This window comes from Pongo abelii, chromosome 14 (genome assembly GCF_028885655.2).
Source record: "Pongo abelii isolate AG06213 chromosome 14, NHGRI_mPonAbe1-v2.0_pri, whole genome shotgun sequence".
Lineage (NCBI taxonomy): Eukaryota > Metazoa > Chordata > Mammalia > Primates > Hominidae > Pongo > Pongo abelii.
Genome location: NC_071999.2, coordinates 25,607,903 through 25,633,367, shown reverse-complemented (window position 1 = coordinate 25,633,367; position 25,465 = coordinate 25,607,903). Strand labels below are relative to the sequence as shown.

General features: G+C 39.6%; 1 protein-coding gene across 1 annotated transcript in view; it reads right to left on the bottom strand.

The window, feature by feature from the left end:
* Window positions 1-2,588: 2,588 nt before the first annotated feature.
* TNFRSF19 (TNF receptor superfamily member 19) overlaps window positions 2,589-25,465 on the bottom strand; it is a 49,272-nt gene continuing 26,395 nt past the window's right edge. Inside the window, 2 exon segments of the mRNA NM_001131945.1 lie at window positions 2,589-3,190; window positions 6,112-6,290. Of these exon segments, the coding sequence (NP_001125417.1) occupies window positions 3,043-3,190; window positions 6,112-6,290 (327 nt within the window). The 3' untranslated portion in view covers window positions 2,589-3,042.

Below are 25,465 nucleotides of genomic sequence, written 5' to 3'. Positions count from 1 at the left end.
TATTGAGGATCAAGCATAGACACTACTTAACATTTTAAAAATAATTCTAATTGTGACAAAACAGTCTAGAGGTCTGAGCTTTCCCTGACAATCAAAGAAAATATATTTGCCACAATTTTTTTTTAAAGTTTGAGGACCATGAGACAAATGAGGCTAGAAGGTTGTCATGTTTTGAATGACCATTTTTATTTTTTAATTAATTAATTAACGTTCATTTATTTCTTGAGAGGGAGTCTCGCTCTGTCGCCCAGGCTGGAGTGCAGTGGCATGATCTCAGCTCACTGCAACATCTGCCTCCCAGGTTCAAGCAATTCTCCTCCCTCAGCCTCCCAAGTAGCTGGGATTACAGGCACCAGCCACCATGCCCTGCTAATTTTTGTATTTTTTTTTTAGAGATGGGGTTTCGCCATGTTGCCCAGGCTGATGTCACACTCTTGAGCTCAAGTAATTCACCTGCCTCAGCCTCCCAGTGAAGAGGAATTTTTAACTGAACTGAATCCAAATAGCACTGGTTAGCCAGTGTTTGAAAACTGCTATTTTAAGAAAATCTGGCTGTAGACCGTTTATTCTTCACTCAATGAGTGCATTTCTGCAAGGAGATGACATGCCATAGAACAGCTCTGGTTTTACAATGACCTCACTTAACACAAGGTTGAAGGCAGTTACTATGCCCTGTGAATCACAGTCAAGTCAGGGCGGGATTTTCTGAAGTGTCTGTGAGACACTGGATGACAGCGTTGCTCTGTCCTGGGCTCTTGCTAGCACCTTGGTGGTTAGTCAACCTGCTATTTGTGTTCCTCAGCAATCCACAGCAATGGCCCCTTATTTGAAGGTGAACAAATGCTAATGACACGATTAATCATTAGAGTAAGAGTCTAGGTCTCCTAAACAGTGTCATGGTTACCAGGGAACACCCTGAGCACAGACCAGAGAGCTGAGGCAAGAGGATGCGAAAACCCAGGCAACTCAGGCAGCTTCCAGGAGCAAGGGGTCTGCTGAGGGTAGGGTGAGGGTGAAGTGGGCACACAGCACAGACGGGCGGAGGCAGTCCCTGTGATTCCCATCAATCAATCACGGAAGCCCCAGCGGTGACCTCCTAGTGATATCAGACACGCACCTAAGCATGGGGCAGAGGAGCTGCGAGGTGAATTCCAGTCCTTTCATTTACAAACTGGGTGATTCTGGGAAGTCGTTTATCCACTCCGAGAACCAGTTTCCCTCTTTGTTAAGAGGGGGGTGGTAGGAATCCCTACTTTACAGAGTGGTTTGGATGATAGTAAGTGCTCAATGTTAGTTGTCATTGTCACCAGAAGAAGCAAAGAGCTGGCAGGGGCCAGCCGACTCTTCAGGGCGGGTTCCAGTTCCCCTGAGACAGGAAGGAATCAGGAAACGGGTGCTGGCAGAGGAACTTGGAGGCCTGTTGGGCACCCTCTGAAAAAGTCATGCCAAGTTTTCACTGGCCCCCAAAATCATCAATTGGCAGTAATGTCCAATATTCCATTAGGGCTTCCTATGGCTTAGGCACTCTGCTAGGCACTTTACATGCGTTCTATTTCTAATCCTTCTAACAATTCTGCAGGGTGGATTCTTACAGCGTGGTCATTTTACCGGTGAGAAGAGTGCATGTCAGAGAAGTTAAATGACCGGTCTAAAGTCACAGAGCAGATGTGGGAATAAGGGGACTGGCTCTCTCGAATGACTCAAATTGTGGGCACAGAGGACAGATGATTTCCACACCCTACCTGCTACTGAGAGGGAAGCAGCTGGTGTCCTGGGGGGCCTGGGCCTATGGACAGCAGTAGGTTCTTGCTAGAGAATGAGGCCGCAGGAGGCAGAGTGGCACCAAAAAGAGCAATGCCCGCCTTCTGCCTGACTTCTGCATTGCTTTTTGGGGAGCAATATGTATTTTGCTCACGTCTTTCTGCCTCAGTTTTTCTGTTTATAAAATGGGTTTCAACTATTTGGTTTCTTCACAGAAGTACAGTTAAACTGGAAGAATACTTTGAAAACACTTTGAAAAGACCTGGGTAAAAGTCACTATGTAATTACACCTGCCTCATATACTAATGCTGACTTAGAAAAAAATGGGATTTTAAAGTAATCATATAAATAAATTGTGAAACATCACTCAACTGTCTATTCACTTATAACTTTCCTATAGCTAAGTATTTACTTAAAAAATAAACAAACACTGTAGAAACTAGAGCAGCAGGCTCAAATGACAACGACCACGGGGAAGCAGGAGGAACCAGGCAGGTGGTGTTCCAGGCAGACCTGCTCCCCTACTCTGGCAGCACAGCCCTGTGTGGGCTCTATAAAATCCCAGTCCTAGGTCAGGCCTTTCCCCACCCTCCCCGGGCACTGCCTATCTCAGCCTGTACATCCCCTGAAGACCTCCTCATTTCCCTACCCCCAGATGTAGAGAGTACACACGCACAGACAGGCTTTTATGAGAGAACTGGAGAACACAAACAACAGAGGTGTGTGAGATGTTCAGTTCATGTCCTCAATTAGATTTGCACAAGATCAAAACTCTGGGTAATGCTATCCATAGATATCGTCACAGGTCTGAGATTATAGACCATTCCTTTTTTTTGAAGGCACAGATTTATTGACTTATACTTTATATACCACACAATTCACCCATTTAAAGTGTACAATTGGATGGTTTTCCATATATTCACAGAGTTGTACAACCATCACCACAATCAATTTTAGGACATTTTCATCATCCCCCAAAGAAGCCTCATAACCTTATTAGTCACCTCCCATTCCCAACTCTCCCCAACCCCAGCCCTTAGGCAACACTAATTTCCTTTCTGTCCCTATAGATTTGCCCATTCTGGACATTTCAATAGAATCATGTAATATGCCATCATTGGTGACTGGCTTATTTCACTTAGCATTAATGTTTTCTAGGTTCATCCATCTCATAGCATATGTCAGCATTTCCTTCCTTTTTACTGATGAATAATATTTCATTGTTTGAATATATCCCATTTGGTTTTTCCATTTATCAGTTGATAGACACTTGGGTTTGTCTTAGTCAGTTTTGTGCTGCTGTAATAGAATATCACAGACTAGGTAATTTATAAATAACAGAAATTTATTTCTCATAGTTCTGAAGGCTGGGAAGTCTAAGATCAAGATGCCAGTATCTGGTGTCTGGTGAGGGCCTTTCTGCTGCACCCTGCAGAGGGAAGAAATGCTGTGTCCTTACGTGGTAGAAGGTGGAAGGGAAATAAAAGGAAAAAATTCCCTCTGTCAAGCCCCTTTATCAGGACATCTTTGTGAGGGGAGGGCCCATCATGACCTAATTACCTCGTAAAGGCCCCACCTCTTAATACAATCACATTGGCAACACCTGAATTTTGGAGGGGACACATTCAAACCAGAGCTTGGTTGTTTCAGTTTTTTGGCTATTATTTAAACTGCTAGTACACTAGTACTAGCACTAGTACTCTTGTACACTAGTACTCTATGAACACTAGTGTACAAGTTTTTGTGTGGATGTGTTTTCAGTTCTCTTAGTTATATACCTAAGAGTCAAACTGTCAGGTCACATGGTAACTCTATGTCTAACTTTCTGAAGGAACTCCAGACGGTTTTCCAACCTGGCTGTACCCTTTGCCATTCCCACCAACAGTGTATGAGGGTTTCAATCTCTCCACGTCATCACCAGTTACTGTCTGGTTTTTGTTTGCTATAGCTATCTTAGTGGGGTTGAAGAATGTGGGTTTGATTTGCATTTCCCTGATTGTTAATGATGTTGGGCAACTTTTCATGTGCTTATTGGCCATTTGTATATTTCTTTGGAGAGATGTCTATTCAAATCCTTCATTGTTATTTTAATTGAATTATTTGTCTTTTTATTATTGAGTTGTAAGAATATGTGAGGACATATTCTACTTAAGATAGTTCCTTACCAGACATATGATTTGCCAGTATTTTCTCCTATTTTGTGGGTTGTGTGGTTGTGTTTTGTACTTCAAAGGGTTTTTTGATAAAGTCCAACAGAGCTATTTTTTCTTTTGCTGCTTGTACTTTTGGTGTTAGCCCACTACATCTTACAGCTCCCTAGGTGCTGTGTCTCTGTATATGACCACGTGGGACCCACCAGCCTATTTTCTACTCTGTTTCCACCCTTCAGGCCCAGAGCTTTATCTTCCCTCTGGCCTCAACAAGACCCCACCCCCGGGACATCTGGTCAAAACCACTCTGATCTTGTGGTCGATCCAGTCAGAGTCTTTTGTCTGTAGTGCCTTGGAGCACGAATTCTGATGTTAGACTCCCATGATGTGACTCCCAGACTCACCACACACAGGTTAGGTGATCTTGCCTGAATAATCTTAATCCTTAATAAGTCTCAGTGTCTTCCTTCTTAAAACATTGTGAAAAGTATAGAAAATAATTCATGAAAAGTACTTGGCTGGGTGCCTGGTACATTGCAAGTAATAAATGTTTGCTGCTCCTGCAATGCAATTTCTGGTTGTTTCTTACTTTTGCAATACAGACTGGTTTCTGATGCTCTAGGGTTTCTGCTTCCTCTCTCTTCTGTCTTTGGTCAGTAACTCTGGCTCCACTCTATCTCCATTAAGCTCTAAGGATATTCTGCTTCATCCCGTTCTCTGCATACTTGGTGTAGCAATGGCTTCTCCCTGCCTTACAGATCACCCACCTTGTCACTCTGAGTCCAGCTCTTCATCCAGACTCTCTCCTCCAGCTGTCTGTATTAATCCATCCCACAGTTACTTAGAAGCAGTCAGGAATTTAACTTCCTCCTCCCTGGTACTCCCCCTGGCCCAGGTGTGGTCCCTCTCCTTTCCCTGGACCTGGCTGCCTTATTGACAAGTCTATTTAAGTCTTCTGCGTTCGCACCTGCCCACCCCTTCCCCTGCTCTCTGTAACTCGGTGTACTGCACGCCTCCCTCTCTCTGCCACTCCCTTGGCCTCCTGGCAATTTTTTACCCACATCAGGTGGATGCCCACCTGAGAACCTCTTGCTAGAGGTTCCTTCTGTCTGAGGTGCTCTTCCCCACCTCTCTGCTTGGCTCAGTGCCTCATCTCCTTCAAGCCTTTGCTCAGATCTCACCTTTGCAATAAAGCCTATCCTGATGACCCAATTTACACTGTCACTGTCCTGCCCCTCACTGTGGCCATGCCCAATCGCCCTTGTCTGCCTTAGGGTTTCTTCCATAGCAGTTATCATCTTCTATCTTTCTGCATACTTTGCTTCTTTATTATTTACTATTTAAATATTTTTTAAAACCCTATAAGAAGCCGGGCATGGTGGCTCACGCCTGTAATCCCAGCACTTTGGGCGGCTGAGGCAGGCAGATCACCTGAGGTCAGGAGTTTGAGACCAACCAACATGGAGAAACCCCGTCTCTACTAAAAATACAAAAAATTAGCCAGGCATGGTGGCGCATGCCTGTAATCCCAGCTACTCGGGAGGCTGAGGCAGAAGAATCACTTGAACCTGGGAGGCACTGGTTGCAGTGAGCTGAGATCGCGCCATTGCACTCCAGCCTGGGTGACAAGAGCGAAACTCCATCTCAAAACAAAAAAAAACAGAACAAAACAAACAAACAAAAAAACCTGTAAGAAATAAGCTCCCCATGGGCAGGGATCTTTGCCACTTTATTTTCTGACATAGCCCAAGTATGTAAAGCAATGCCTAAGGTGGTTGGGCACATCTCTGCTGAATGGCTGAATGGTGTAACCTGCCCTCCTCTGATGCTAATGAGGGTGAACATTGTCAGAGGATTGCCGGTCACATGGGTCGCCTCTTTTGTGGGTTGCTTGTTCATTTTTGTGTCCATTTGTCCAAGTTTTCTTTTTTATTGATTTGTAGGAACTCCTTAGATTTTCATAACAGAAATCTTTTGTTAGCATGCCTATTCATTTTCTTCATAGCCAGTGTCTGCTGCATGCATGGCACACGGTACCACGGATAATCCAGTGGTTAATACTGAAAGAAGTCACAAATACTCCACCAGCATCTTCAGATTAATATCAGCATGCATTCCAGTTTAGAATGGAACAAGGGAATTGCCTTTTTAAACGTTACTTAATTAAATAATTACAAGGGAAAGAAACTGGCCAACTCACCCTGGCAAGCAGTCCCCGCAGATGGCATCACTGGTGGCTGAACAATTTGCCTTCTGAAAGCGGTTCACCACTGCGCAGTCCAGACAGGGCTTGCATTTCTGGAAGCCCCAGTCCTCCTTGAACCTGTGCAGCCGGCACGTCACACACTGTGCATCCTCCCCATAGCCGAAGCCACATTCCTGTGGGGATTAACGGGCAATAGAAAGCTATTCAGAATTTGCAAGCGTGAAAAGGAAAGACCGCTAGGATGAAATGAAGACCTGGCCTAATAATTACCAAGTGTCGGTCTTCCTAGACACAAAGGCAGCTCTTTCAGCAAGTTCAAATGTGTCTTCCACTGCTAATGGTCTCTCTTACTACGGTAAGTCCACTTAGTCATCCACTTTATTCAAGAAGCCGTGAGCATGAGAATAATCAAGGGTCTCTCAGGCTCCCACCGCTGTGTTACTACCAGTGGATGGCAGAATTATGGCACTTCTTCTCCTCTAATTAAGCCAGTCATGTGCATGCTCAGAAGCTAAAGCCAGGGAAACATTCACACACTCACTTCTAAGGCAGAAAATCAGTACTTTGATATCAGGGGTGTTATTTTCAAAAATGAGGATAAGTGCATAAGAAATTTCATTAGCAGACAAGCCTAGAAATCAATCCAAATGGGGAGCTCCTTGAAATAGTTAGCAATTTAGTATTTCCTGAGAGTAGAAAGAGTCTTACATATTTGTTAAAAGGATGTTAACTTCCTGCTGAGACAAACTCTGTGGTACTAAAGGTCTCAAGCTTCTCTAGATTTGAACATCAGAACACACTGTTTTCCAAGAATGGGCAAAACAAATGACTCTTTGACCCACATACAATCATTTCCACAAGTTTAAGAACTCAGTAAACTATGGCATATCATATAACATAGTTATAACGCAACTATAAAAAGAAGAATGTAGATGTGATCTGTGTTCACGACAATTTTAAAAATAAGTTTTAATACAGAATTAGAAGTATGATTCCATTGTTTACAAAAACATTCATGTAAGTACCAACATTTATGCTTACTCTAGGCCAAGAACTTTACACCATTATCTCAATAATCCATACTCCTTCCCAATCAGGGCAGCACTGCCATTTTTCCCATTTCATAGACTGGGGGATAGAGCGTCAGAGAAGTTATGTACCTTGGGCTAGGTGACAGAAGTAGTGTTAGAACCAGGATTTCAACCTACGTCGTCTTAATTCCAGAGTCAGGCTTCATAACCACTACACTACAGGGCCTGCCAGGTACTATATATATATACGTATTACTTATCCACAGGAAGCGGCTGAAGGACTACGCACTGTTGGTAACACCTGTTGTCGGTCTTTGTGATGGTTTCTATAGAACACTCATCATTAACAAAAAAACAGACAGTGGCTTAAGAGGAGCAAGAAGGGCACCCATGCAGGCAGCAGGCTGGGCAAGCCCACAAATGCACACTAGATGCCACAGAGGAAGAAGGGTTTGCAAGAAATCTCAGTTTTCTCATTTGTAAACCCTGGATGCTAAAATGCAAGTCCCACCTAGTTAAACATTCCCATTTTTTCTGTAAAATTTACAAATTTTAATTTCTTCATCCATATTTATATACGATATCAACTAAGCAGTACTTATTGGCCAAAAATTAAATGAAAACCAACTTGAAGGATAGTGCTGCCTGTACTTAATAAACTACTCAACAAAGGATTCAGAGGAATCACTTCCATCTGGATTTTTACTAATTAACTCATTCACATTTTGGGTGAGTGATACTTTCTTTCTTCCTTTCAATTACTCTGCCTGTCTTTCAAACATACATCAGGAGGGCGCACAACAAAGAACTGAGGAGAAAAAGGTGGAAGGTCAGACTCTTCCTCACTCCTGAGAGCTCCAGCCACACAATGTTACATTAGAGGCACAGAGAGGAGAGGGGGAGAAAAACAACACTTGATTTAAAGAACTGATTAACAAGTTAGAATTTCTTTAAAATTGTTAACAGGGACTATCTCTTTCGGGGAGGGGAAGATTAGAATTACGGGGTGCTCTCAAGTTTTATAATTCTGCAAAACGTAATTTTTGCAAAAAGCATCCATTACTCTGTAATAGGAAAACAATAAAGATGCATATTCAAGAAGAATTTCTCTGGACTTGTGCTGGGTCTTTGTGGGGTGATCATTGTGACTCTGGCTCTGGGCTGGGACAGCTGTGTTTTTGCTGAGCACTTTGGTTGCTGGGAGAGCTTGTGTGCAGGCACAGGCTTTCTGAAGTACAGGAGAGAGCCTCCCACTCCCAAAGTCCCTTGGGATCAAAGCACAGGTGCACATGACCTTCTGGGGGTGGTCTCTACCTTGTTTCCATGCTAGGGTTCTCCACAGCAAAGGTTCAGGAAAGAGCAGAGTGTTTCAAAATCACACTTTGATCCAGGCAGCTTGAGGTTGTAAGAGTCTCATGTGCGACTTAAAACACAACAAAGGAAAGGAAGAAGGAGGAGAAGTATAAGGGAAAACAAAGGGAAAGAGAAAGGAGAATGCAGAGAAAGAAGTGCGTTAACTGGGAATAAATGTCCTCGGAAATTCTGTTTCAAGCCAGGTCAACATAGGAGAAAAGTATGTGTTTTCCTACATTGGATCTAAAGAGATATGAGTTTGAATGCCAGCTCTGCCACTTGTTGGCCAAGTTATTTTGGGAATTCTCCGATCCTCAGTCTCTTCATCTGTGAGATGGGGATAAGAATACCCGCCCTAAAGGTTGTGTCAGGAATAAATGGGAATGCATATAAAGTGCTAAACTCTAAATCAAGCACGGAGTGCACATTTCCTAAACAAATTATACCTATAAGTGTTAGGATTTTGGATTTTCTACAATCCAATAAATAAACCAACTTTGCTGATTCAAGAATCATAAAGCTTCACTGGAAATAAGGGGATCATCAGACCCCAATTTCCATCTAAGACATTTTTATTGACTAAGAATCTTTCAAAAAGAAATCATAATTTTCTTAATTAAAACAAGTTTAATGGAACACAAATTCTTAATTCAACCCTATCTGAGTCAACTGCTGCACCATGCTATAAGAGCCCTGCGTTCCTGCCAGTCTTTCAACTGTGGCTCCTTGTCCTGCTGACTGTCTCCAAGTCATCTCCTCCCTCCATTGAGAAACTGTGTAAGTAATCCAATGGACTAAAAGTTTTGAGTGTCACAACTCTTTTGAAAATGAACATACAACTTCATGTGGTGGAGGTCTTTGTGGTTATTTTTTGAAAAAATAATAAAATTCATTGATCATATCCCAAATACTCATGGGAACTTTCATAAAGACTGTTTATTTGGGAAATTTTACTTAAAATAGATTTTCTCTAAAGTACTTACTATTTTCAAAAATGTAATATTTTTAAAGCCTAATATTAATTTGAAACTATTAAAAAATAGCCTGCAGTTCATAAAAGTCTAAGAAATTGATGAAGTGACCATTCCATACATTGAATTAACTAGAAACCATGAAATAACTAGAAATTCAAAGAAGGTGATTCCAAGGAATTAAATTACAGTATGGAGTCCATGACAGCAACTGCTTTTTGAGTTGACTGTCATATTTCTAATGCACCTTAAACACAGACTCTGTAATTACTCATAATCCAGGCTATAAAGTAAACTACATATAAATACTAAACTACCCCCAATATAAATGTCTGCTTTGATGTTTTCATTTCATTCAGTAAAGCTGGGTGGTTAAAATGCCTTGAAATCTTCCCCATTAAGTTCAATAAATAATTACCGAGAACAAAAGAAAGAAGGAAAACAGCTGAAAGGGAAGCTCGACAGCCTCCAACCCATGGTGACATTGGTTAGCACAGATTGACACTGCCTTCACAAACTTGTGTCATCACCCTGGCCGAGATCATTTCGTTTATTTTTATCATTCGTATACTGAAAAACTATTACACACATGAGATTTAACAAAAATAATCAAACAATACACCTTTCTTCCCATCCCTGCTCCTTAACTTCCTACTCCCCCAACACAGGTATTGGGGTGACCTGCCAAAAATATCCTGCTAGCGTGAGTGCATGTATTTAACAATGTTCTGCAACTAGATTTGTTTTCCCATGCCATACATCTTGGACAGTGCTCCATATCAGCAAATAGAGAGTATTCCCTTGCATGGATAGAGCTGGAGCTGTTCTTACGCACCACTGCACCCCAAGTCCTGGCACATAGAGGGTATCCATTTAGGTTTGGCCCACTGCATTTGTATTGATCAGATGACCTAACCATGCAGCAAATGAAAACAGTATCAAATCTTTTTTGTTTTTTCCCCCATAGGGATAGAAAGAAGTAATTTCCCTAGGTATATTATTTTCTGCTGCAGGCAGACAAGTAAGCAAATAAATAATGAAATGAGCTATGTTTGAGTTTAGCCTTTTGACAAGGACTCTCTCCTTGACCAAACTCTAGATAGGTTCTTACGAGCCACTTTCTGTTGGGCCCTGTCCTCAAGAGCCCAGTTTCCCAAAAACCTGGCTAAATCTGGCCATGCTCAATATCTTCTCAGGTTCCTCAACCCTCACCATCCCCCAGGTGATGCCTGGTCACCCTGGCCTGTCTTCAGCAAGAATCCTGTGAGGTCATTTTAGCCAGAATCTCCCTCACCCCTGACGGTTCCTCTTCATGATTTTCCATCCGCCAAACCCAGCCTGCTCCTTGGCTATATATCCCTACTTGCCTGTGCTGTATTTGGAGTGGAGCCCAGTTCTACACTGAGCTTTCATTTCCTCTACTACAACAGTCCTGAGTAAAATCTGCTCTTCCACTGTCCAGTTCTGGGTTTTCTTTGACACTTTCCAAGTTGCACTAGAGTTGTCCCTCCCATCATGGCAAGAGGAGTGTGTGTGTGTGTGCGCGTTTGTGTGTCTGTGTGTGTGCGTGCGTGTGTGTGTGTGCACGTGTGTGTCTGTGTGTGTGTGTGCATGTGTGCGTGTGTGTGTGTGTCTGGTGAGGGGAGGGCAAGGAGGGTATAGGCAGAGTATGTCCATCCTTAGCCTGGGCTTCAGGATAAGGGATATGTGATTATGTTTATGGAGCATGGTCCACCACTAATATCAATGGTAGAAATGCATTTCTGTTTTAAAATACCCTGTAGTCTGTATTCTTGAAATTATGACCTGGTACCTTAAAAGCTTGAAGGAAGTACCTAGTACTTCCCCAAATCCTTGAGAAGACATTTTTTATCAATAAACTTTAAGATGGGAAAATACATGCATAGATAAAATAATAATGCAATAAAAAGGCATTATTATAGGGCCCCTATTTACTTCTTAAAATCATATGAGAAGTGAACAACCCATGGTATCCAATGCCTCCCTCCACCTCTCCTTCCCAAAAGCCTGGTATCTAACAGGCCGGTGAATAAGAAATAAATGCCTGCTGATAAACAAATGGATGAACAAATATTGTTTAAGGCAATATTTCCTAAATACTTAAAAAAAAATCCTAGGGAGCAATAGCTTGTAACGGCCCCAGCAAGGGCTCCGATGTGGTGAGGCCATATAGTCCTCCTGGGCTGCAGAGTGGCAGGCAGGGTGGGCTGGGCTGGGGATGTCTGGGTGGAGTGGGGTCAGCAGCTTTCCTTATCTTGGTCCCAAGGGAGCAGAGGGCTGGATTCAGCTGGGCTACTTCCACCCAAGCTGTAGCTCTGTCACTCTGCCCAATACTTTTAAGCCACATTTGGTGGTTTTCCAGTAGCAAAATGACTCAAAGTAAACAGTCCCCAAATCCCCTTCTCTCTTTTCTCCTTCTGCAAATCCAGCCTTTAACAAAAACATAAGCGGGTCCTACCTACAGGTTGGAGGAGCAGCTCTTCAGACCACAGGGGAAAACTCACAGACCCTGGTCGTCCAGGAAACACATTCTGGGCCTTGGGTTGAAAGCACTATTTATTTGTACAGCCAGTGCGTTATTAACTGCGGTCCTTTGAACTTTAAAAGTTAAATGTTAAATTTTAAATGTGGATGGAGAAGTTATTTGAAGGGAAAATCTAGGGCATGTAAATGGAAATGACAAATTAGATTTATGTTGCTGGTGCTTAGAAATCAACTTTTAATTTCCTTTAATAAAACAACATTGAAGAGATATTTCCCCTCAACTTTCAGTTTCTAAAAATCTGTGCTTGAGTTTTTTAGAGAAAACCGACAAGCAAGGGCTTGTTAATATCTTACGTCCATACCTAGGCTACATCAGCTATAATTAAACATAAATAAAGCGAGCAACACTGTAATTAAATGGCAGAAATGAATCTCATTTTTTATGCTTGCAAATTAATTTTTTTAAAAACTTTCCTCATAGAGACAAAAACAGTTTTCAAAAATGTAAGCATCTTCAGAAATATGAAGCTGGGTATGCCCCGTGTGGAGGAAAGTATGTTGTTGTTTACAAGAGTTAATTTTTTCACATTAACTAAAGTCCTCCCAATAATTGGTTAGAAAAGTTTACTTTGAAAACTGTGCCAGAGACTTGAAGCCTGTTTCAAGTGGTTCATGCAAAAACTAGTTTCCTGATTTACTGCTGCGAGGCGATCACGTTAAAAGCACATTGTTGGCATTAACACCGGTGAGGAGGATGGGCTGGGGCTGGGTGAATTCTAGGCAGTAAGAATTAAAAGTCTAATGTGGTTACTTCAGGAAAACAAAAATCATCCTCTCCCACATATCCCAAAGTTAGGTTTATTTTTGGGAGCTGAAAGGATGCCTGATGGCCGAGTAACCCTCACTATATTTATGGTTCAGAATGCCCAGCAGGTACTACTTATGGGGCGCCCAGAACAAGCTTTTGTATTTTTTGACTCTGAAATAGGAAAAATATTCTGAATTATCTTTCTCATACACTTTCAAAATCGAAATCCTGTAGTGGAGGAGAGATAGGGTAAATATGGCTCAATGGGATAAAATCCTCAGACTCCACATGGCTCAGCGACCTGTCATATATTTTCCTAAAAATGCAGGAAAGATAACTATGTATTAAGCAAAATTTCTAAAAAAAAGAACTGAATGGGAAGAGATGCTGCTTGGGGCTTACAGGGAAGGAAGCAAAGGAGCTAGTGAGAGACGCCTGCTCAGAACGCCCAGGGCAGCAGCATCTGGCATGAGGAGCGTGGAGGACCGGAAACAGATGGGTTGGGAACCGGCGGCAAGGTCGAGGGTAGCTCAGAGCAAGGACAGGAAGAAGGCTGACCAGCAAGGCAGCTCCCACGGTGCATGTGCGTTAGGTCAATATGATTCTGGTATCTCCTTGTTTTACAGGCTGGTCCTATGCCAGAATTGCTGGAAGAAAGTTAATCATTCTAGAGCTGTACTGTCCAATACAATAGCCAGACCCCATGTGGCCTCATTTAATTTTCATCAATTAAAATGAAATTAAATTCTGTAAGTGTTCAGTAACCTCAGTGGCTAGCTGCTCGTATACTGGACAGAGCAGATAGAGACCACTTCCACCATCACAGACAGTTCTACCAGAGAGAATTGCACTAGGCTATTTACAAAACGAGCAAGAGATTGCCCCTCCCACGTAACTCCACCACTCCTTCCTCCCGCACTGTTACTAGAAGTGACAATGGACAAATCAGTGAACCACTGTGTCCCAGTTTCCCTGTCCATAAGATGGGGATGGTTATATTCCCTATCTAAAGCATATGTTGTAAGGATTCCATTATTTAATATACAAAGATCACATAGTACCTGGCTCACGGTATGAAAAATTAGCCAATATTATCTTAGTTGCATAATATGTATTACAAGAGATAGTTCATATTTATGTTAAGAGATGTCGTTTACATGAACATAGCCCAAGATATCCAAGGTAAATGGTTAAAATAAGAATCTTTTAAAAGTGGCCAAAGAAGACAAGGGTATCATCAATCTAAGTCAGCAACAGTATCGGTGGACCTGGAGCTGCTGTGCAGACTTCTTAATACCTAATAATTGAAAGGAAGGGAAAAGAGGCTGGGACCTACTGACCACACACCACTGGTGAGTCAAGGCATAGACTGTATCCAGGAATACGATTCCAGCAGCCCCAGGCAGCCCTGACTACACATTTTTATGGTAGAAACCTAACTAACAATGGGAAGGGACGCTCAGATACCTTGCGAAAAAATAGAATTGAATGCCTTCCAAAGAAAATAATAATTAGGAGAAATGAAACCGCAGATGGAAACTTTAACTATACCTGCTTAACCAAAGCACTTCCAGGCTTTAGTTTTAAGGCACAGGTACATGTTTGTAATTGAAAGAACCTCATGACCCAGAGTGCACTATTTTAGACAGATGGACTGGAGAATAGAAAACGTCAGAAGTTTTAAGATACCTTTAATACAGAGAAGCAAATAACATAACAATGTTACACTAAAGGTTATTTGAAAATACTAATGGCCTACTAAAAAATGTACTTTTTAGCCACAATATAAAAAAATCTTTTGTTGTACATATCAATAGTTTGGTCTAGCTTTTCTTCTTTTTCATAATTAACTTTAAAAAGTTTTATGTTTACTCTGCTTTCAAAATTTCAAATACCATAGGTAACCAAAATTCTAAGCCTCAGTCAAAAAGGTAAGGGCCCTCAGACTTGTTTAATTACAAATTAAAAGGTACCCCTCCAAACTATCTATTTATCTATTTATTTATTTGAGACAGGGTCTCACTTTGTCACCCAGACTTGAGTGCAGTGGTGCAATCTCGGCTCACCAGAACTCCACCTCCCAGACTCAAGCGATTCTCCTGCCTCAGCCTCTTGAGTAGCTGGGATTAAAGGCACCCACCACCACGCCTGGCTAATTTTTGTATTTTTAGTAGAGATGGGGTTTCACCATGTTGGCCAGGCTAGTCTTGAACTCCTGATCTCAGGCAATCCACCTGCCTCGGCCTCCCAAAGTGCTGGGATTATAGGTGTGAGCCACTGTGCCTGGCCCAAACTACATATTTAATATCTCAAGCTTTAAAAAAGATTATTTATAAACATAGTTGTCTGAAAAAATTTTTAAAGCTTAGTCTTAGTCAAAAGACTAAATTTTCCCTTGATTTGTAAAGCTTGGAAGTGAAAATTAGCCAGTTAAATGTAATTTTAATTTCAGTGATTTATCTGACTTTAATATACTCATAACTTATTTTTCTTTCCTCTGAAAGACATATGCTGTTGCAAAAGGAACAATGAAAAGAAGAAATCACAAATTCATGAATGGACAATTTAAAAATATCTAACCTTGAAGTAACTGCTTATAAAAACCTCAAGCTCTCTGAGTTAAATGGAGTGGAAAATAAAAATACATTTATGTTTTCATTTGTGTAATCTGAATCATTTGCCTCTATGTTGTATGTTAGAGCATGAGCAAAGTTAACTTGCTGATTTTATTTAGTATGAGCTAAAACTAAGATAAAAGACTTGGCAAAATATATGATTTATAACATATACACAAATTCATTCATTTTATATTACCAGATTTAAGTGTCACTTTTTTTTCCAAGAAATATTTGAGATTAACTGATTTGTTCACTCATGTACTGCATCAGGAGCTGGGTGCTCTGTAGATACAGGGTAGAAAAGCTGAACAACATGGGCTTCCAGGGCATGCTCAGGGCAGGCATGCGGTAACATGGTATACAATTGTGCACCTGAGTGGGTCCTAAGAATCTCATTTTTCACTGACATTATTACCTTTACTTTTAATGTTCCTCACTCAATTTATCCTGGTCTTTTTTCAAAAAAAATTATAAATACGGGAACAGAAGATGAACAAATGAAATAAGTACATAAAGGCAGAATTGTTCTGGTTGCTTCCCTTTGGCTCTTCCTTCACAGGGGGACGGCTGTTTCAATCCTTATGGAAAACTGCTATCTAGAGAAAAAGATTTCTTCTGGATAGCCATGGGAATATGAAATACAGCACCTGTTATCAGATACTGTTCTCAGAAGATGGATTATTTCTGTTTATAAACACAACTTTTTAGAGCAGTTTTTAGGTTCATAACGAAATTGAGAGGAAGGTAGAGAGATAGTCCTTATATGCCCTGCCCTCCCCCGCCACACACGAAGGCTCATTCTTATCAGCACCCTGCACCAGAATGATACATTTGTTACAATCTATGAACACATCACTGTCACCTAAGTTCCAGAGTTTACATTAGGGTTTATTCTTGGTGTTATATTCTGTGTTTGAACAACACAGAATGATATGCATCCACCATTACAGTATCATACAGAGTAGATTCCCTGCCCTAAAAATCTTCCATGCCCACATATTCATCCCTCCCTCACCCTTACCCCTGGCAACCAGTGATCTTTTTACTGTTTCCATAGTTTTGCCTTTTCTGGAATGTCGTATAGTTGGAATCATACAGTAAGCAGACTTTTCCAATTGGCTTCTTGCACTTGGTAATGTGCATTTAAGGTCCTCTATGCCTTTTCATGGCTTGATAGCTCATTTCCTTTTAGTGCAGAGTAATATTCCATCGTAGGGATCACAGCTTATTTACCCACCCCTTACTAAAGTACCACTGGGTTGCTTTCAAGTCTTCATAATTATGAACAAACCTGCTATAAGCATCTGTGTGCAGGTATCTGTATAAGTGTTAGGTGTCCATTCCTTTGATAAAATGCTAAGGAGCACAACTGCTGGATCAAATAATAAGATTATGCTTAGTTTTGTAAGACACTGCCAAGTTGTCTTCCAAATGGCTGTACCATTTTGCATTCCCACTAGCAAGGAATGAGAACTCCTGTTACTCCACATCCTTAACAGCCTTCGGTGTTGTCAGTGTTCTGGATTCTGGATTCTGGATTTCTAATAGGTGTACGGTGGTATCGCGTTGCTTAAATTTGCATTTCCCTGATGACATACTACATGGAGGATCTTTTCATATGCTTATTTGCCATCTGTATATCTTCTTTGGTGAGGTGTTTGTTAAGGTCTTTTACCCATTTTTAAACCGGATTTGCTTGTTTTCTCAGTGTTGAGTTTTAAGAATTTTTTGTATGTTTTGAATAACAGTCCTTTTTCAGGTATCTTTTGCAAATATTTTCCACCAGTTTCTGGCTTGTATTTCCATTCTCTCAACAGTGTCTTAAGCAGAGTGGAAATTTTTAATTTTAATTAAATCTAGCTTATTAATTCTTTCTTTCATAGGTTGTGCCTCTGGTGTCATATAAAACAGTCATCACCAAACCCAAGGTCTTCTAGAGAAAATCTTCTAGGAGTTTTATAGCTTTGCGTTTTACAGTTAGGTCTGTGACCTGTTTTGAGTTAGGTCTGTGTCTAGATTCATTTTTTGCATGTGGATGTTGAGTTGTTTTAGATCCACTTGTCGAAGAGTCTATCTTTTCTCCATCATGTTGTTTGCTACTTTGTCAAAGACCAGATGACTACACTTACCTGGGTCTATTCCTGGGCTTTCTATTCTGTTTCATTGATTGGTTTGTCTCTCATCAATACCACACTGTCTTGATTACTGTATCTTTACAGTAAGTCTTGATGTGGGTAGTGTCAGTCCTCCAACTTTTTCTTCTAAATAACTGTGTTGATTATTCTGGGTCTTTTGCCTCTACATATAAACTTTAGAATCAGTTTGTCAATATCTACAAAATAACTTGCTGGGACTTTGATTGGGATTGCATTGAATCTATAAATCAAGTTGAGAAACACTGACATCTTGACAATATTGAATCTTCCTATCCATAAACATGGAATATCTCTCCATTTATTTAGTTCTTTTATTTCTTTCATCAGACTCTTGTAATTTTCCTCATAAAAATCTTGTACATATTTTGTTAGATTTATACCTAGGCATTTTATTTTTGGGGGGTGCTAATATAAATTATATTGTGTTTTTAATTTCAAATCCCACTTGTTCACTGCCAGTATATATGAAAGTTACTGACTTTTGTACATTAACCAGGTATCTTGAAATATTACTATAATTGCTTATTCATTCCAGGAGTTTTTCTGTTAATTCTCTTGCATTTTCTACATAGATGATTATGCTATATGTGAACAAGGAGAACTTTACTTCTTCCTTCCAAATCAGTTTACCTTTTCTTTCTTTCTTTTTTTTTTTTTTTTTTTTTTTTTGTCTTGGTGCATGAGTTAGGATTTCTTGTATGATGCTGAAAATGAGTGGTGAAAGGGAACATCCTTGCCTTGTTCCTGATCTTAGTGGAAAGCTTCTAGTTTCCATCATTAAGTATGATGTCAACTCTAGAGTTTTGGTTTTGTTGTGGTTGTTGCAGAAATTCTTTACCAAGTAGAGGAAATTCCTTTCCATTCCTAGTTTACTGAGAGGTTTTTGTTGCTGTTGTTTTTTAATCATGAATGGGTGTCAGATTTTTCAAATGCTTTTTGTGCACTTACTGCTATATGTGATTTTTTTCCTCTTTAGCCCACTGATGTGACAGATTACATTAACTGAATTTCAAAGGCTGAACCAGCCTTGTGTATGTGGGATAAATCCCATTTTGTCACAGTGTGTGATTTTTTTTTATATACATTGTTGGATTCAATTTGCTAATATTTTGTTGAGAATTTTTGTATCTTTGTTCATGAGAGATATTGGTCTATAGTTTCCTTGTAAAGTCTTTGGTTTAGGCATTAGGGTGATTTCTGGCCTCACAGAATGAGTTAGGAAGTATTTTCTTGCTATATTCTGGAAGAAATTACAGATAATGAGTATAATTTCTTCTTAATTTTTGGTAGAATTCACCAGTAAATTCACTTTAACTTGGTGCTCTCTGTTTTGGAAGGTTATTAATTATTGATTCAATTTCTTCAGTCAATATAGGCCTATACAGACTGTGGATTTCTTCTTGTGTAAGCTTTGTCAGACTGCGTCTTTCAAGGAATTGATTCATTTCATCTAGGTTACCAAATGTGTGGGCACTGAGTTGTTCACAGCATTTCTAATGTTCCTATAGTGATGTCCATGCTTCCATTACTGATATTAGCACTTTGTGTCCTCTCCCTTATTTTCTAAGTTGGCCTAGTTAAAGGATCATCAGTTTTATTGAACTTTTCAAAGAATCACCAAAAGGTGATTCTTCACTCTCTACTGAGTTTCTGTTTTTAATTTCATTGATTTCTGCTTTAATAGTTATTTATTTTATTCTGCTTACTCTGAATTTAATTTATTCTTCTTTTTCTAGTTTTATAACGTATAAGCTTAGATCACCAATTTTGGTTCTTTCTTTTTTCTAATATGTGCCTTCAGTACCCCCTGAGCACTGGTTCACTGCATCCCACAAATTTTGATAAGTTCTGTTTTCATTTTCATTTAGTTCAAAATATTTTTAAATTTATCTTGCAATATCCTCTTTGACCCATGTGTTATTTAGAAGTGTGTTCTTAATCTCCAAGTATTTTAGAATTTTCCAGCTATCTTTCTGTTATTGATTTCTAGTTTTATGCCACTGTGATCTGACAGCAGACACTATATGATTTCTATGCTTTTACATTTGTTAAGGTGTGTTTTATGACCCCAAATGTGGTCTAGCTTGGTGAATTTTCCATGAGAGCTTGAGAATAATGTGTCTTCTGCTGTTGCTGAATGAAGTTGTCTATAGGTGTCAGTTATATGCAGTTGATTGATGGTGTTGAGTCCAACTACGTCCATATTGACTTTCTGCCTGCTGAATCTGTCCATTTCTGATAGTGTTGAAGTCTCCAACTACAACAGTGGATTTATCTATATCTCCTTGTAGTTCTATCAGTTTTTGTCCCACATGGTTTGATTCTCTGTTGCTAGGGGCATACCCATTAAAGATTATTATAATTTCTTAGAGAATTAGCTCCCTTATGATTATGTAATGTCCATCTTTATCCCTGACATCTGTCTTTGCTTTGAAGTCTTCTCTGTCTGAAATTAATATAGCTACTCCCGCTCTTCTGATTAGTGTTAGCGTGGTATATATTTCTCCATCCACTTACTTTTCATCTATGTGTGCCTTTATATTTGAAGTGGGTTCTTGTAGACCACAGAGTTGGATCTTGTTTTTTGACCTGCTCTGACAATCTGTTTGTAAATTGGTACATTCATATCACTGACACTGAAAATGATTATTGATATAGTTGGGCTAACAGTTACCATATATATTACTGTTTCCCATTTCTTGCCCTTCTTATTTGTTCTTATTTTTGTCTTCCACATTTTCCCTTTTGTAGTTTTAATTGAGCATTTTATGTGGTTTCATTTTATCTCCTTTCTTAGCATATCAATTATACTTCTTTTTACACTTGTTTTAATGGTTGCCCTAGAGGTTGCACTATACATTTATAACCAGCCCAAGCCTCCTTTCAACTAACACTGTACTACTACATAGGTAGTGTGAATACCTTATAACAACAAAATAATTATAATTCCTCCTCCCCACCCTTTGTATCATTGCTGTAATTAATTTCACTTACGTGTGTGTGTGTGTGTGTACACACAAGCATACTCAATCAAATACATTGTTGCTATTATTAGTTTGAACACACTATCATCTATTACATCAATTAAGAATAGGAAAATTAAAGTTTTTATTTTACCTTCACTTAGCACTTCTTTGATGCTCTTTTCTTTATGTAGATCCATGTTTCTGACCTATATTATTTTCCTTCTGTCTAAAGAACTTCTTTTAACATCTCTTACATGGCAGGTCTACTGGTAACAAATTCCCTCAATTGACTGAGAAAGTCTTTATTTGTCCTTAACTTTTGAAGGAAAATTTCTCAGGGTACAGAATTTTAGGTGCTATTTTTTCAATACTTCAAATGTTTCACTGTACTCTCTTCTGCCTTGCATGATTTCTGAGTAAAAGTCAGATGTCATTCTTATCTCTGCCCCTCTGTACATATGGCGTTTTTTCCCTCTAGCTTCTTGGAAGGTTTTTTCTTTGTTTTTCTGCAATTTGTAAATGATATACTTGGTGTCGTTTTTGGGCATTTATCTTGCTTGGTGTTCTCTGAGTTTCCTGGATCTGCAGTTTGGTGTCTGGCATTAACTTGGGAAAATTCTAAGTCATTATTGTTTCAAATATTTCTTCTGTTCCTTTCTCTGATTAGCATATTAATATTAGAATATTCATGATTAATGCTATTAGCATATTAATCATAGTTGTTCTTGATTCTCTCTGATAACTCCAAGATCCCTGCCAAGTCTGGTTCTGATGCTTGCTTTGTCTCTTCAAATTGTATTTTTTGCCTTTTAGTATGCTTTGTACATTTTTGTTAAATGTCATACATGATACACTGGGTAGAAGGAGCTGCTATAAACAGGCCTTTAGTAATGTGGAGGTGAGATGTGAAGGAAAGGGCAGCTTTCCATAGTCCTGTGCAGACCTGTGCCTCTGTACTGTAAGCTTCCCCAGTGCCTCTCCCTTAAATGGGAGAGAATGGCTGGAGCAGACTGAGTCAGTATTTCCCTTCCCCAGGTCAGTTAGGCTCTGATAAAACCCCAGCAGGTGAGCCTCTGGTGTACGCGTTTCTCTTGAGGGCAGTCCTTGTTAAGAAAAAGAGCGCTCTAGCATATTTCAAAATGTTCCTTTTCTGCCTCCCCTGTCAGAAAAACAAGGGATTTTTTTGTTTGGTTTTATTTTGATTTTGACATTTACTATGAAAATCGGTTTGAGTTCCTGGAAGTAAAACTCACAAAAGCATGGGAGGGTGCTCTATGAGTGGGTCCTCCTGGAGTTTTAACTCTCAGACTTTTCCAAACCTAGGCTACAGCAGGCTGTCAGTAACAGTGCAGGATTCCCACCCTGGCGCTGGCCCCCGGGGAGGCTTCTGCAGCAGTGTATTGTGATTCTCTGTAGCTGCCTGCGACCTCACTTCTCTTGCACATCTAAGAGCTGCGGACTTTTCAGTTTGTTCAGCTTTTTACCTCCTGTTGGGATAGAGTGACAACCTCTAAATTCCTCATATATATGAAATCAGAAATGGGAAAATGATTTCTTAATCAACAGAAATATTAAGACTAATAGGACTTTCATCTTATGGTCTGATTCTCCAAAAATTACCTTAAGGTTATATTCTGCAGATTCAAAGGATGAAGATAAGACAATAATTTCTTAGAAATTATTCACTCATGTCTCAGTATCTGTGAAGTTTCATTCACATTTTCACTGAGATTTGGGAAAAGAAGAATGTTTGAGGAAAACAAATGTCATCATCTTTAAACCAAAATTAAAATTCTAAGCCCCCACCTTCTGAATGGACCCCTCCTCTTGGCCAAGGACATTCCAAAGTTAACCTGAAAAACTAGTTCAGGCCAGGATGGAAAGGGAGAGCCAGACATGCCTCATGATACCCTCCTCCCTTCTGGAATTACTGATGGAGCAGACTCTTTAAGTCTGATAAGAAAACACTTACAATCTATTCTCTCTGAAGTCTGCTACCTGGGGGCTTCATCTGCATGATAAAACCTTGGTCTCTAAAACCCCTTATCTTAACCCTTTCTATTGACATTCCTTTCTATTGACTCTAGGCATTCCTTTCTATTGATTCCAGGTCTTTAGATAATAACCAATAGCCAATCAGAAAATCCTGCAATCCGCCTATGACCTGGAATCCCCCTTCCCCTACCTGCTCCCCACTCCCAGTTGTCCTGCCTTTCCAGACTGAACCAATGTTGACTGATGTGTTATGTCTCCCTAAATTGTATAAAACCAACTTGTAGCCCTACCACCTTGGACACATGTTGTCAGGATCTCTCGAGGGCTGTGTCATGGGCCACTGGTCACACAGTTTTTGGCTCAGAATAAATCTCTTCAAATATTTTACAGAGTTTGACTCTTTTCATCAGCAGTCTATTTTCCTCTTGGGCATGACGGCATTTTTAAATACTTTGTTCACTGATCTTAGATATGTCAACCTGTTAAGAATTAATCTTTTTACACGCAACACAGAAAAATCTATGTCTGAAAGTGCATGTTACTGTAATCAACAGGGGTTGAAAAATACCTGTTGAGATGCTACTGTTAATGAGATATCACACAGACTTTGAAGGTCAGTCAGTTTCAATCCAAATGTAAAGCCCAGGATACTAAAAGCCACCACTCATTTAACACAAAAGCCAGAGAGAAAAGCTATCTTCCAGAAGCCACTTGTGGAATGCATAATTCTTTGTTTCCTGCTGTTTATAGATCATTGATCAAAAATCTATGAATGACAAGACTCAACTGTAGATAATGGCAGTCTGTAGGGGAAAAGGACTTCTCTTTTAAAAGTCCCTTTAAATAAAAAGAAAAATCTATTGTTCCTTTTCTAACAGAAAGGCTTTGATGTTTTATTTAAAACAAAACAATACATCACTTCTCCACAACTAGTAACATCTTCAAAAGATCAGCAAATAAAGCAAATGGATGTATAGCTCTGAACATGCTCACAAGAAAAGGAAGGCTTCAGAACATCCAAGACTGTGAAATATGTCCTGATATAACACACACTAACACACAGTTTCTTAGCATATAGTGGTTGAAATGAATATATTTAAAGTGCTCCTAGGAGTAACATACACTCACTGTGGTGAGATCAATAATAAGACACATACTGTCAAACGAATGTTCAAAACCATGGTTTGGAAAATGCCCGCTATCTTGGAGCATCTTTATTTAAGACACTGGCAGGCTCTACTTCTTGACTAGTAATGCTAACATTCATTTTAAGTTTTCTTAAAACTTAAGAAGTCCCAGTAAGTAGTAGCATTCATGATTTCTGTTATCAATGATTTAGGGCCTATATATATATATATATATAACTGTAAGTTCTGGGATACATGTGCAGAACGTGCAGGTTTGTTACATAGGTATAAATGTGCCATGGTGGTTTGCTGCACCCATCAATCCATCATCCACATTAGGTATTTCTCCTAATGCTATCCCTTCCCTTGTCACCCACCCCATGACTGGGCCTGGTGTGTAATGTTCCCTTCCCTGTGCCCATGTGTTCTCATTGTTCAATGAGAATGGGAATGCTTCCAGCTTTTGCCCATTCACTATGATACTGGCTGTGGGTTTGTCATAAATAGCTCTTATTATTTCCAGATACATTCAATCAATACCTAGTTTATTGAGAGTTTTTAGCATGACAGGGTGAATTTTATCAAAGGTCTTTTCTGCATCTGCTGAGATAATCATGTGGTTTTTGTCATTGGTTCTGTTTATGTGATGGATTACATTTACTGTTTTGAGTATATTGAACCAGCCTTGCATCCTAGGGATGAAGCTGACTTGATTGTGGTGGATAAGCTTTTTGATGTGCTGCTGGATCGGTTTGCCAATATTTTACTGAGGATTTTCGCATTGATGTTCATCAGGGATATTGGACTGAAATTTTCTTTTTTTGTTGTGTCTCTGCCAGGTTTTGATATCAGGATGATGCTGATCTCATAAAATGAGTTAGAGAGGAGTCCCTCTTTTTCTATTGTTTGGAATAGTTTCAGAAGGAATGGTACCAGCTCCTCTTTGTACCTCTGGTAGAATTCCGCTGTGAATCTGTCTGGTCCTGGGCTTTTTTTGGTTGGTAGGCTATTAATTATTGCCTCAATTTCAGAACTTGTTATTGGTCTATTCAGGGATTTAACTTCTTCCTGGTTTAGTCTAGGGAGGGTGTATGTGTCTAGGAATTTATCAATTTCTTCTAGTTTTTCTAATTTATTTGCATAGAGGTGTTTATAGTATTCTCTGATGGTAGTTTGTATTTCTGTGGGATCAGTGGTGATATCCCCTTTATCATTTTTTTATTGTTTCCATTTGATTCTTTTCTTTTTTCTTCTTTATTAGTCTAGCTAGCGATCTATCTATTTTGTTAATCTTTTCAAAAAACCAGCTCCTGGATTAATTGATTTTTTAAAGGGTTTTTTTGTGTCTCTATCTCCTTCAGTTCTGCTCTGATCTTAGTTATTTTCTGTCTTCTGCTAGCTTTTGAATGTGTTTGCTCTTGCTTCTCTAGTTCTTTTAATTGTGATGTTAGGGTGTCAATTTTAGATCTTTTCCACTTTCTCCTGTGGGCATTTAGTGCTATAAACTTCCTTTTAAACGCTGCTTTAGCTGTATCCCAGAGATTCTGGTACGTTGTGTCTTTGTTCTCATTGGTTTCAAATAACTTATTTATTTCTGTCTTAATTTCGTTATTTACCCAGTAGTCATTCAGGAGCAGGTTGTTCAGTTTCCATGTAGTTGTGCGGCTTTGAGTGAGTTTCTTAATCCTGAGTTCTAATTTGATTGCACTGTGGTCTGAGAGACTGTTATGATTTCCGTTCTTTTGCATTTGCTGAGGAGCATTTTACTTTCAATTATGTGGTCAATTTTAGAGTAAGTGCGATGTGGTGCTGAGAAGA